Below are 13,719 nucleotides of genomic sequence, written 5' to 3'. Positions count from 1 at the left end.
AGGGTGCTGAAAGAGTTAAGCGATCGGCAGTAACTGTTTCTGCACTCGGGACAGTGACTACCGATCTCAATATACATGTATCTGTTAAAAAATATATAAGTTCATACTTACCGAGAACTCCCCAGTCCGGCCTCCCAGGATGACGTTTCAGTCTAAGTGACGGCTGCAGCCAATCACAGGCCAAGCACAGGCTGCAGCGGTCACATGGACTGGCGCGTCATCCAGGGAGGTCGGGCTGGATGCCGAAAGAGGGACGCGTCACCAAGACAACGGCCGGTAAGTATGAAAATCGTTTACTTTCACTAGGGAAAGTGCTGTCCCTTCTCTCTATCCTGCACTGATAGGGAGAAGGGAAGCACTTTTCCCGCAGTCCGCAGCAGCTAGTCCGCATCAATGTACTGCACATTTTGTGCAGATCCGCAGCAGAATCTGCAACGCAGATTCTGTGCGGCATTGATGCGGACAGTTGCGGAGGAAATCCGCCACGTGTGGTCATGCCCTTAAGTGAAGTAAAATGTTCTAGAAAACAAAAAAAGGTCTGCTGCAGATTTCCACTGCTGAATGTTTGCAGCAAATCCGCCACATCTAAATGTGCCCTAAGGCTTGTCAGGGGATCATTGTCTGTTTCCAAGGGCAACCAACTGTATTTTAAAAGAGGCTATGTCAATAAATGAATGAAAAAAACATCACAAATGCTAAATCAGCACAAGATATAGCTAAGTTGTTCAGAGTTGTATCTAAATTTAACTGTTGAATGCTGTTAAAAGTGGAATTAGGTTTCAAACTTCAGTTGTCTAACAAACTGCTCCAGTCCTGCAGTGAAGAAAATACCTTCTGACCATCTTCCAACATGTTCTATGCAGACATTTCTGTTAATGATTTGCTGTGTAACAACTGAATTGTCTTTCATTTTGTGCCATCAATAATATTTGCTATGGTCAGACGTGGGCTTCGTCAGTACTAATTTCTTATTGTTATTTTGAAACAGACTTACATTTTTTCCAAATTTATTTTTTTTCTACAAGAAAAGAATAAAAAAAAATATAGAAATCTCTAAACATGGAAATGTATTCTTTCAGCAGAATTCTAAATCATTCGGGAATGTGGAAGAAAAGGCATATGTTTTGGGGTGTCTACCGGCGGCTGGGTCTGAAGAACGATCCAAATTATAATATCAAAAATAAAGTCTCAGCAACAACGAGAAATGAATTTTTCTGGGGCAAGTTAATAATTATTACTAGTATTTCTATTTTCTCCTTTATTAACCCTATGACTAGTGTTTCTCGTTCTATCACTAACTTTCTGTGATCCTATTTCTATGGCTGGTTCTCTTGTCTCATACCTCAGATATGTTGCAAGCATTTTACCACAGTAGTGAAAAGTATCCTCCCTTACTCTTTTACTATTGCGGTTACAATGCTTTGTCTGTATCCACTCTCCAAAAACGTCTTTCAATCTCACATTTATTGCTTACTCTTGTTACCTTTGAAAACCAGTCATTTTGATAATCAGTTATCTCTTGACTGCTAACCTTATTGTCCTTACTGTAACTGACTGTCTCTCCCAGGAAAGGGTATCACTGACTGTCTCTCAACTGCAATATATCTTTCTTCCCACAGTACCTTCCCTAACTCTCTCACATTCGACCTCCATTTCTTTTCCTGTCTCTGCCACATTCTACCCATCCCTAGCTGTTACAACCACACACCCATTTTCTATGTTCCTCAATCACTCCTTCCAGTTTCTAGCTGTCTCCCCTCTCTATGCATCTTAAGCCCTCTTATCTACCTAACCATCACGCTTCATCATGCCTAAACGTTTCAACTCTTTTTTTCATGTGGATAATGGATTTTGGGCAGTCACAGGGCACTTCTCATACCATCTGCCCTTTAATTCTTAGTTCACTCAGTGCTTTCACATGGCTCTGGGCTGTCTCTCAGGCTAGGGCCTTGTGACTGTGGAGAAAGAACAGGACGGGGTCTTCCTCTTATATAGCCTCCCTTTCTACGTGATCTCCTCCCATGATGCACTTGGAGATGTAGGCTCATTAGCTCCCCTACAGAGGTTACAAATGGACAGTACATGCAGCGATGAAAAGGGTTTCCTTGAGACAAATCCAAAGGCTCATGCTCTGGTCTTCCATTAGTTGGCTGATGTGAAGGACTCCTCCTCCTTTGTCCTCCTCTACCAGGCATACGAGGAAATGAGCTGGGACCCTGGCTCTCGGTCACGTGAAGACGGAGGGGCAGAGTGGTTCCATCTTCACAAGTTGTGGGCAAATCAGTGCAAGAATTGGCCCAACCTGTAGACACAGGAAGTAGCCGATCTTGCTGGGTTGCACCTTGCTGAATGTTCTTGCCCCTCAAAGGGACACCTGCAGCAAGTTTGGAGTCCCGGTGATGTCTCTGCAGGTGGTATTTCAAAGACCCAGACTGAGTGCCAGCATATGAACAATGAGGACACTTATAAGGCCGCTCCCCTGTGTAGCAAGTAGAACAGATAAGCATTAAACTGGAAAAGGAATACATAAACAACAATGAAAAAATAGTGAATATGGGTAAAGAGATAAAAAGGCACAGCTAATTAAAGGGGTTATCCAGTCGCTAAAAATTGATGGCATATCCTCAGGACAGGTCATCAATAGCTGCTTCCCCTTTATTTCTTCTTGCTCACTGAATCGTCGACATGGATGTAGCTGTGATTCACAGTATTACAGCCGTCTCTCCCATTCACTTCAATGGGAAAAAAGGCAGCAATACCTGTGAATCACAGCTACATCCACTTTGTTTTTTTGCGGGACGAGTTGTACATTATGTACGTACCATTTTTTTAGTACAAATACATTCTAGTTTAATTTCTATAAATTTTTATTTTGGCGAAAATGCAGAAAAAAAGCAGTTCCGCTGCAGTTTTAATATTTTTTTTTTTTTTTTTTTCTACACCATACACCGATCATCATAAATAATGTTATACATTTGTTGTACAGATTGTACACAGGCAGTTGTTAGGGCATGCCTCAGTATGCCCTAACAACAGGAAATATGTTCAGACAGCCCTGGGGTCCTTCAATGGACCCTGGGCTGTCTGGCCATACAAGTTATGGGCTTTGATCGCGTCTGTTATCTTCTGTGGCGCGATCAAAGTGCAGCCCCCTCTCCTTGAACGCCGCGATCAGCTTTCATCGCGGCATTCAAAGGGTTAACGGCAGAGAGAAGATGTTTCTCTCCTCTCCGCTGTCAGACCGGGGCCGTGGTTGTGTATTACAGCCGTTGCCCTGCTCTCAATCACGCGCACAGACGGCTGTCACACAGGACGAGAATGCTCGTCCTAATGCGCCAAGTACTCGCCGCTCAGGACTAGCATTCTTGTCCTGTGTCGGCAACCAGTTAATGGACAACTTGTACACATAGAAATATGAGACAATAATCTACGTAAGTAAATAAGAAAAAAGGGCCTTAATAGGAATTCTTCAGTGATTGATGTATTTTTAATCCTATATACTTTGAATATTGAAGTTGCACTTTCTTTAAAAGAAATCTTAATACAGTCTCAGAAATTCACACATTAGGCCATACCTGTGTGTACACGGAGATGCACCTTAAGGTGATGGGAAGAACGGAATGATTTGGAGCAAAACGGACAGTCTCTCCCAGTCGATCCACGTGGTCTCTCTACTTGGGAGGAGTTGACGCTCCATCCATTCTTATCTGGAGAAGAAATGAGGTGAGTGCTGAAAAATCACACAAATAACTTACTTTTCTGTGTGCCCGTAGAAAGAGCAAATCCTGGTATGGATGTAAATATTAGAATTGATACTATGTATAGATGAAGTAGAGCTTTTTTAATGTAAGCTCTACTACAATCTCTGCTATTTGTCAATGCAGCAGAGCTCATTATTTGTCACGATATGGAATCGGGGATTCCCATAGGTCTGAACAAAAACCAATCGAGTTAGTGATTCCTCATAAAGCTCAAAAGAAACTAGAGAAATTCTGTATATGTTACCACTGACTATTGATAATTTCAGTCTCATTGCCATGTGTGGCATGATTTTGTGTGGGATTCGTAGTGTCAAGTAAACCAAGTTGCAATAAGACCTATTTCTATCATTTTTAGTATTGTTTTCTTTGATTTATTTATTCATACACATATTTAAAATGACAAAAAGGGGTTTCCCACCAAGCAATTTTGTTGTCAGAATGCTACATGTTTGTTCCCCTTGATCACATCAAAACTGCATGTTTTCACATACGGTATATATAGGTCATATGGGACATTTTAGAAACCTGGTGTGCAAAATGGGTAATATTTCATGTATCTATTTTTTTAATCTGATTAGTAGCTATGGAAACATTGCCTTTTTTGTGCCTTAAAATATATAATGTAATCTCCTCAAATATGTTAAATTTCTGCCAAACGGCGAAATTCATCATATCTATACTTATAATAATGACATGTATGTCTGTCACACGGAGATAAAAGGAATGAAAAAAAATGATTGACAGTTTATTTCACAACATTAAAGTGCTACTGATCTCATGTGTGGGTTGAAAATAAAACTAAAGTAAGAAAAGATTAAAGCAGTTACTTTACTTAACAATCTGTGCCTATGTATTCCTGCATGCAACACTTATATTTTAAGGAAGCTTCAATATGGCCATCTCTACCCAGATATTCTAGTCTCAATTTCCCACTTCAATTTACTTTTGCTAAACTGACTGTTGTATAGAAGACATAATTCTTGTCAGTTTCTGTAACACACATATTAAAATGAACACACGAGCGTTAGCATTTTGGCCCATAATATGGTTAGGAAAATGGAGCCATATTGCATAAGCTTCATAGTTAGGCTGTGTTTTATTTCCGTTGAAATCAAGGCTTCTAGGGGAGAACTTGGCCCGATATACCACTGTACTTTGATACGGTGCTGTCAGATGAAACCAATTTAGAATGCAAACCTTACTCACCAGCATTTGTATAAAAAAAAAATAGCTTCACGTTTTTAACTGCACTGTGTGAATGGGACTTCATGATTTCCTATTTACTACAATGTAGCCTTTGACCTCTGTGGAAACTCACAGTAAGGCCTTATTCACACGAACGTGTCCGTTTTGCATGTGAAACGCAGCGTTTTTCTTGCGTTGCAGTTCCGTGTGACATCCGTGTACGGTGAGTCTCTGCGTTTTTTCCGTGCGTATGTTATCCGTTTTTTACGGCGCAAAATAAACTGAAGGTGTTTTTTTTTTCCCCCTCATCATTTCCTTAGCAACCGTTGCGTGAATCACGCACCGCACGCGTATGACGTCCGTGGGCTGTCCGTTTTTTTTCACGCACCCATGAACTTCAATGGGTGCGTGATGCGCAAAAAACGCACAAGAATAGAACATGCAGTGAGTTTCACCGAGCGGACACGCTGCATGAATAGCACAAATGTCTGAATGGCCCCATTAGCGGAACACGGACGTGAAATACGCTCGTGTGAATAAGGCCTAAGGGCTCATTCAGATGAGCGTGTTCCTTGTCCGTATGATGTACGTTGAAATAACTCACTGCACACGGACCCATTCATTTCAATGGGGCTATTCAGACATGTGTGAGTTTTCACGCAGCAAGCATCTATTGCATGAATCTCACTGCATGTCCTATATTGGTGCGTTTTTGCGCACCTAGTCGCCAATTGAAGTCTAAGTGCTTGCACGGACGTGAAAACGCATGCCACACACTGATGCAAATAGGCAACACACACAGATGGCACACGGGCATGAAATGTAGGAAAAACGCTGTTTTTTTACACGCCCAAATTAGACATGCTTGTCTGAATGCACCCCCTGAGGAAGCAGGTCTTCGCGAAACGCGCGTTGGGTACACAGTGGTTACGCAGAACAACTTTACTGCCGAGATGGGTAAGACTTGGCCTTTAACCAAACTCAAAAATATTTATATGCACTAGCAATCTCCCCTAGTTTATGTACATAGATTTGTCAAGGATGGGAGTACTTTAGAGATTTGATTAAGGGTTGTTTTTGAAACATGTGCAATACCATCCATGTATTAAATGTTATTTTTCTATGGACAGATGCTATTCTATCATGTAGTTAGTTAATTTTTTTGACCAGCACTCAGTCTATCCTGCTATACCATGTATTAACCTAGACTCTTTATTGGCTTGAGATATTACGTTTTTTTAAACTTTGTTTTATATGTGCAATAATAGTTGTTTTATTTACATACAGTCGTGGACAAAAATGTTGGTACCCTTCCGTTAAAGAAAGAAAAACCCACAATGGTCCCTGAAATAACTTGAAACTGACAAAAGAAAGAATACATTTTAATTTACTGAAAATCAACTAATGTAAATCAGACATTGCTTTTGAATTGTGGTTCAACAGAACATTTTTAAAAAACAAACTAATGAAACTGCCCTGGACAAAAACGATGGTTACCTAGAAAAGAATGAAAATCATTTGACCATAGAGACATGTTCAACTAAGTTGTACCCTGTAATTAGCACCACAGGTGTCTTCAAACTTGTAAATCAGTCAGTTTGCCGATTTAGGGTACAAACCCACACGGCGTAAACACTGCGGATTTTCCCCAATGGATTAAATCCGCAGCGTTTTACAGTAGCAGCAGTGTGGGTAAGATTTCAACAAATCTCATCTCCACACTGCGGAAAAACGCCACCGGAAAAAACGCACATAAATTGACTTGCGGTGCAATTTCTTCAACTGCAGCATGTCAATTAATGCTGCGGATTCGCAGCTCTTCTGTTGCAGGTTTTCCAATTGAATTCAATGGGGTGCTTAAACCCGCAACAAAGTAGTGTGTTGCGATATTTCCGGCTGAATCGCAAGAAAGAAAAAAAAAAAGCTATACTTACCGAGAGTTCCCTGCTTCTTCTCTAGTCCGGCCTCCCTGGATGACGTAGCAGGCAATGTGACCGCTGCAGCCAATCACAGGCTGCAGCGGTCACATGGCCTGCAACGTCATCCAGGGAAGCCGGAGCGTACATCAGAGGAGGGAGGGGGTAATTATGTGCGATAATTTACGCCCGAAAAAAGCGGGTTTTTGGACGGCATCGCCTGCGGTGTTCAGGGCGGAGTATATCCGCCCTGAATACGCAGTGTGTGTTCCTACCCTTAAAAGGTTGAAAAGTAGTCACTGTGCTGTTTGGTATCATGGTGTGTACCACACTGGACATGGACCACCACAGAAAGCTAAGAAGTTGTCTCAGGACATTAGAAAGAAAATTATAGACAAACATGTTAAAGGTAAAGGCTAGAAGACCATCTCAAAGAGCTTAATGTTCCTGTTACTACAGTTGCACATATTATTGAGAAGTTTAAGGTCTATGGGACTGTAGCCAACCTCCCTGGACGTGGCTGCAAGAGGAAATTTGATGACAAATTGAAGAGACGGATAATATGAATGGCAACCAAAGAGCCCAGAACAACTTCCAAAGAGATTAGAGCTGAAACTCGAAGGTCAAGGTACATCAGTGTCAGATCGCACCATCCAAAGTGGACTTAATGATAGACGACAGAGTAGGAAACCACTGTTGAAAGCAAATCATAAAAAAAAGAGAGACCAAAATGCATATTGACAAGCCACAAAGCTTGTTGGAGAATGTCCTTTGGACAGATGAGACAAAACTGGAGCGTTTTGGCAAGTCAGATCAGCTCTATGTTCACGGATGCAAAGAAAAGAACATTGTACATACTGTGAATCACGGAGGAGGCTCGGTTAGGTTTTGGGGCTGCTTTGCTGCATCTGGCACAGGGTGTCTTGAATCTGTGCAGGGTAAAATGAAATCTCAAGACTATCAAGGCATTCTGTCGAGAAATGTGCTGCCCAGAGTCAGAAAGCTTGGTCTCAATCGCAGGTCATATGTCCTCCAACAGGATAATGACCCAAAACACACGGCTAAAAACATCCAAGAATGGCGAAGACCAAAGCATTGGACTATTCTGAAGTGGCCTCCTATGAGCCCTGATCTAAATCCTATTGAACGTCTGTGGAAGGAGCTGAAACCTGTAGTCTGGAGAAGGCACCCTTCAAACCTGAGACAGCGTCCTCAGGAGGAGTGGGCCAGAATACCTGTGGACAGGTGCAGAAGTCTCATTGAAAGTTACAGAAATCGTTTGTTTGCAGTGATTGCCTCAAAAAGGTTGTGCAACAAAATATTAAGTTAAGGGTGCCATCATTTTTGTCTAGGCCAGTTTCATTAGTTTGTTTTTTGTTTTTCTGTTGAATCACAATGCAAAAGCAATGACTGATTTAAATTAGTTGATTTTCAGCAAATTAAAATTCATTATTACTTTTGTCAGTTTCAAGTTATTTCAGTGACCATCATGGATTTTTCTTTCTTTAACGGAAGGGTACTAACAATCTTGTCCACGATACACATCTCACATTATATATATATATATATATATATATATATATATATATACACACAGACACACACAATAGAACAAGTAATAGGAGCAGCACTGTGTAGAAAACCAAGAAACGGTTGGTGCTAGATTCAAAAATCAAGGAGTGACGTGCTCCTCATGCATGTAGCAAAGAAAAGAGTCTAGAAGCAGCATGTCGCAAAAAATAGTGAATTTATTCACCCAACACAGCAACATTTCACTTCCTGAAACGTTGCTGTGTTGGGTGAATAAATTCACTATTTTTTGCTGAGTGCTGCTTCTAGACTGTTTCTTTGATATATATATATATTATACATATATACACAAACACACTCCTTTTTTTCTGGTATGGGTTACGCTCGTCTGAATGTAGCCTAAATTACTGCAGAGGCAAAGATGAAAAAAAAAACAACAGCTTGATGTTTGACAAAACCTCCTCTAAACTACTAAAACCAAATCATAGATTTGCAAAAAAAATTTTAAGACTTTGAATGGAGCGGAGGCTGAACATGCACGGAGTTGCTCCATTCAAAGCCTATGAAGCTGACAGAAAAAGCCAAGCGCTGTGCTCGTGTCCCGTACTGCTTAACCCCTTAAGGACGCAGCCTAGTTTGGGCCTTAAGGCTCAGAGCCCATTTTTCAAATCTGACATATTTCACTTTATGTGGTAATAACGTCGGAATGCTTAAACCTATCCAAGCGATTCTGAGATTGTTTTCTCGTGACACTTTGGGCTTCATGTTCGTGGTAAAATTTGGTCGATATATTCAGTGTTTATTGGTGAAAAATTGCAAAATTTAGAGAAAATTTTGAAAAAATTGCATTTTTCAGAATTTAAATGCATCTGCTTGTAAAACAGACGGTTATACCACCCAAAATAGTTACTAGTTCACATTTCCCATATGTCTACTTTAGATTGGCATCGTTTTTTTAACATTCTTTTATTTTTCTTGGACGTTACAAGGCTTAGAACATAAACAGCAATTTCTCATATTTTTAAGAAAATTTCAAAAGCCTTTTTTTTAAGGTACCTCTTGAGTTCTGAAGTGGCTTTGAGGGGCCTATGTATTAGAAACCCCCATAAAACACCCCATTTTAAAAACTAGACCCCTCAAAGTATTCAAAACAGCATTTAGAAAGTTTTTTAACCCTTCAGGCATTTCACAGGAATTAAAGCAATGTGGAGGTGAAATTTGCAAATTTCATTTTTCTTGCTGAATTTCAATATTATTCCATTTTTTTCTGTAACACAGAAGATTTTACCAGAGAAATACTACTAAATATGTATTGTCCAGATTCTGCAGTTTTTAGAAATGTCCCACATGTGGCTCTAGTGCGCCCGTGGAATAAAACACAAGCCTCAGAAACAAAGGAGCACCTAGTGCATTTTGAGGCCTCTTTTTTATTAGAATATATTTTAGGCAGCATGCCAGGTTTGAAGAGGTGTTGAGGTATGAAAGCAATGGAAACCCACCAGAAGTGACCCCATTTTGGAAACTAGACCCCTCAAGGAATTCATTTATGGTTGTTGTTATCATTTTGACCACACCGTTTTTTCACAGCACCTATTTGAATTGGGCTGTGAATTAAAAAAATGATATTTTTTTCCATTAAGATGTAATTTTTGTTCAAAATTTCTTATTTTCACAAGGAATAAAACACCCCATTTTGTTGCCCAATTTGTCCTGAGTGCGGCAATACCCCATTTGTGGTGATAAACTGATGTTTGGGCCCATGGCAGGACTCAGAAGGAAAGGACCACCATTTGGCCTACTGGAGCTTTTCTTGTGCTAAGTCATGTATGCAGAAGCCCCTGAGGTACCAGTACAGTTAAAACCCCCGAGAAGTGACCCCATTTTAAAAACTACACCCCTTAAGACATTCATCTAGTGGTGTAGTGAGCATTTTGACCCCACAGTTATTGTGTAAAAGGTAATGCGCAGCAGATGGTGCAAAGTGAGATTTGCAATTTCCTATGCATATATGCCATTTCAGTGTCTGATATATTGTGCCCAGCATGTGCCACTGGAGACATACACCCCATAAATTGTAATGTGGGTTCTCCCGGGTACGGCAATACCCTACATGTGGCTGTTATTAGCTGCCTGGGCACACGACAGGGCTCAGAAGGGAAGGACCACCATTTAGCCTACTGGAGCTTTTCTGGTGCTAAGTCATGTAGGCAGAACCCCTGAGGTACCAGTACAGTTGAAACCCCCGAGAAGTGACCCCATTTTAAAAACTACACCCCTTAAGACATTCATCTAGTGGTGTAGTGAGCATTTTGACCCCACAGTTATTGTGTAAAAGGTAATGCGCAGCAGATGGTGCAAAGTGAGATTTGCAATTTCCTATGCATATATGCCATTTCAGTGTCTGATATATTGTGCCCAGCATGTGCCACTGGAGACATACACCCCATAAATTGTAATGTGGGTTCTCCCGGGTACGGCAATACCCTACATGTGGCTGTTATTAGCTGCCTGGGCACACGACAGGGCTCAGAAGGGAAGGACCACCATTTAGCCTACTGGAGCTTTTCTGGTGCTAAGTCATGTAGGCAGAACCCCTGAGGTACCAGTACAGTTGAAACCCCCGAGAAGTGACCCCATTTTAAAAACTACACCCCTTAAGACATTCATCTAGTGGTGTAGTGAGCATTTTGACCCCACAGTTATTGTGTAAAAGGTAATGCGCAGCAGATGGTGCAAAGTGAGATTTGCAATTTCCTATGCATATATGCCATTTCAGTGTCTGATATATTGTGCCCAGCATGTGCCACTGGAGACATACACCCCATAAATTGTAATGTGGGTTCTCCCGGGTACGGCAATACCCTACATGTGGCTGTTATTAGCTGCCTGGGCACACGACAGGGCTCAGAAGGGAAGGACCACCATTTAGCCTACTGGAGCTTTTCTGGTGCTAAGTCATGTAGGCAGAACCCCTGAGGTACCAGTACAGTTGAAACCCCCGAGAAGTGACCCCATTTTAAAAACTACACCCCTTAAGACATTCATCTAGAGTGTAGTGAGCATTTTGACCCAACAGTTATTGTGTAAAAGGTAATGCGCAGTAGATGGTGCAAAGTGAGATTTGCAATTTCCTATACATATATGCCATTTCAGTGTCCGATATATTGTGCCCAGCATGTGCCACCGGAGACATACACCCCATAAATTGTAATGTGGGTTCTCCCGGGTACGGCAATACCCTACATGTGGCTGTTATTTGCTGCTTGGGCACATGGCAGGGCTCAAAAGGGAAAGATGAGGGGGATAAGCTGTGCGGAGTGCATCAGGGTAAATTAAAAATCAATGGATGTATGGTAAATTTTAAAACAATCTTTCATACAGAGCCCTGGTTTTTCGGGACACGTGTCGCATTGGTATGTTGTGTCCTTCCTTATCCCCCTCTTATAGCACACTTTGCACCTCTTTTGACTTTTTCCCTTCTTGCCAGTTTGGGGAACTTCTCCTGGAAAGTGTTGCCCTGGTACGATGCGTGTGGCCTCGCTTCCAGAAGTACTGGGTGCCCCTCCTTCCTGGTCGCCAAAAATTAGGTTCTTTATAACCACCTCTTGAAATTCCAGGAAAGTTCCCCTCTGGCCTGCACATCGACGTAGCACGTACGCATTGTACAATGCCATCTGTATGATGTGCACGGCCAGCTTCTTATACCACACCCTCGATTTCCGCGTAGCGCTGTAGGGCTTCAGGACTTGATCTGACAAGTCCACCCCTCCCATGTACCTATTGTAGTCCAGGATGCAATCTGGTTTGGGGGTCTCTGTACTGGTACCTCGTACAGGTACATGGGTACTGGTGTGGCCATGTATTGTTGTCAATACAAGGACATCTCTCTTGTCCTTGTACTTGACACACAATATGTTGCTACTAGAATGTGCCCTGCTCTCACCCCTTCTGAGTGTTTGCCCAAGCAGTGTTTTAGGGAGGCCTCTAAGATTTTTTCTAGCAGTGCCGCATGCCGCAGTCCTTCTGGAAGCGAGGCACTTGAAGAGCGGGACGCTGGTATAAAAATTATCCAGGTAGAGGTGGTAACCCTGGTCCAGCAGTGGGTGCACCAAATCCCACACAATTTTTGCGTTAATTCCCAGTAAGGGGGGGCATTCTGGGGGCTGAATACTGCTGTCCTTCCCTTCATATATCCTGAATTTATATGTATACCCTGATGCACTCTCGCACAGCTTATACAACTTCACGCCATACCTTGCCCTCTTACTTGGCAGGTATTGGCGGAATTGAAGCCTCCCTTTAAAATGTACCAGGGACTCATCAATGGAAATACACTTCTCGGGGGTGTATGCTTGGGCAAACCGGGCACTGAAATGGTCTAATAGGGGTCTCAGTTTATATAAACGGTCAAAACTGGGGTCATCTCGGGGTGGGCACTGCTCATTATCGGCATAATGTAGGAAGCGAAGTATTGCCTCATAACGCATCCTGGACATGGCCATACGGTACATCGGGGTGTGGTATAGGATGTCCGTGCTCCAGTAGGTCCTAATGGATGGCTTTTTTAGAAGCCCCATGTTCAAGAGCAGTCCCCAGAACTTGCCCAACTCTGCTGCGTTTACAGGAGTCCACCTCTGGGATTGGGCATAAAATGAGTTGGGGTTCTTGGTGATATACTGTTGGGCATATAAATTAGTCTGGGTGACCATTAGCTCTATAAAGTTATCAGTGAAGAAGAACTTGAAAAAGTCCATCTCACTGAACCCTGCCGTGTTAAATTTGATGCCTGGGCTGCCCGTGTACTCAGGGATTTGGGGTTCATAATGGTCTGGTGTGGGTGTCCAAATGGGGTCACTTCGCTCAGGGGTATCACTTGTTGTGGGGTCACTTCTCTCAGGGATTTCTACTATGGTGGTGGTCCTGGGGCGTCTCCTAGGGGGTCCCTCCTCTTCATCGCTGGATGAGGAGGTAGACAAATAAAATACTGTATCGCCATCCGACGAGTCTGTGTCGGAGGCCAGAAATGCATACGCCTCTTCAGCAGTAAATGTCCGTTGGGACATGCTTGTTGTGCGAAGACAAAATTTATATACTGCAAAAAAATAAATCCCTAACTGGGAGCAATAGGATAGCACAACTAGCACAAATGTGTGTTTTGTTTTTAGAGAGCAAGTGGACTTCCCTGACACTAAAGCTAACTAGGGCGAGGGTTCCTAACACTAAACCTAACTAAATTTTATGTGGACTTCCCTAACGCTAAACCTAACTACGGCGACGATTCCCTGACACTAAACCTATCTAGATTATTTCAAGCTTCCCTGACACTA

At 42.2% G+C, this 13,719-nt stretch overlaps 1 protein-coding gene across 3 annotated transcripts in view; it reads right to left on the bottom strand.

Annotated features, from left to right (window-relative positions):
- Positions 1–1,626: 1,626 nt before the first annotated feature.
- LOC142655318 (zinc finger protein 219-like) overlaps positions 1,627–13,719 on the bottom strand; it is a 92,198-nt gene continuing 80,105 nt past the window's right edge. For all 3 annotated transcript variants that reach the window (XM_075829306.1, XM_075829315.1, XM_075829325.1), the window contains 2 exons: positions 3,576–3,707; positions 1,627–2,479 (listed from right to left, as the gene is read on the bottom strand). In XM_075829306.1, coding sequence (XP_075685421.1) covers positions 1,902–2,479; positions 3,576–3,707 — 710 coding nt within the window. In that variant the 3' untranslated portion in view covers positions 1,627–1,901. The remainder of the gene's footprint in view (positions 2,480–3,575; positions 3,708–13,719) is intronic.

The sequence above is a fragment of the Rhinoderma darwinii genome, chromosome 1 (genome assembly GCF_050947455.1).
Source record: "Rhinoderma darwinii isolate aRhiDar2 chromosome 1, aRhiDar2.hap1, whole genome shotgun sequence".
Taxonomy (NCBI): Eukaryota; Metazoa; Chordata; class Amphibia; order Anura; family Rhinodermatidae; genus Rhinoderma; species Rhinoderma darwinii.
The sequence above is the reverse complement of the archived record's forward strand: the minus strand, read 5'-3'. Positions and strand labels throughout refer to the sequence as shown.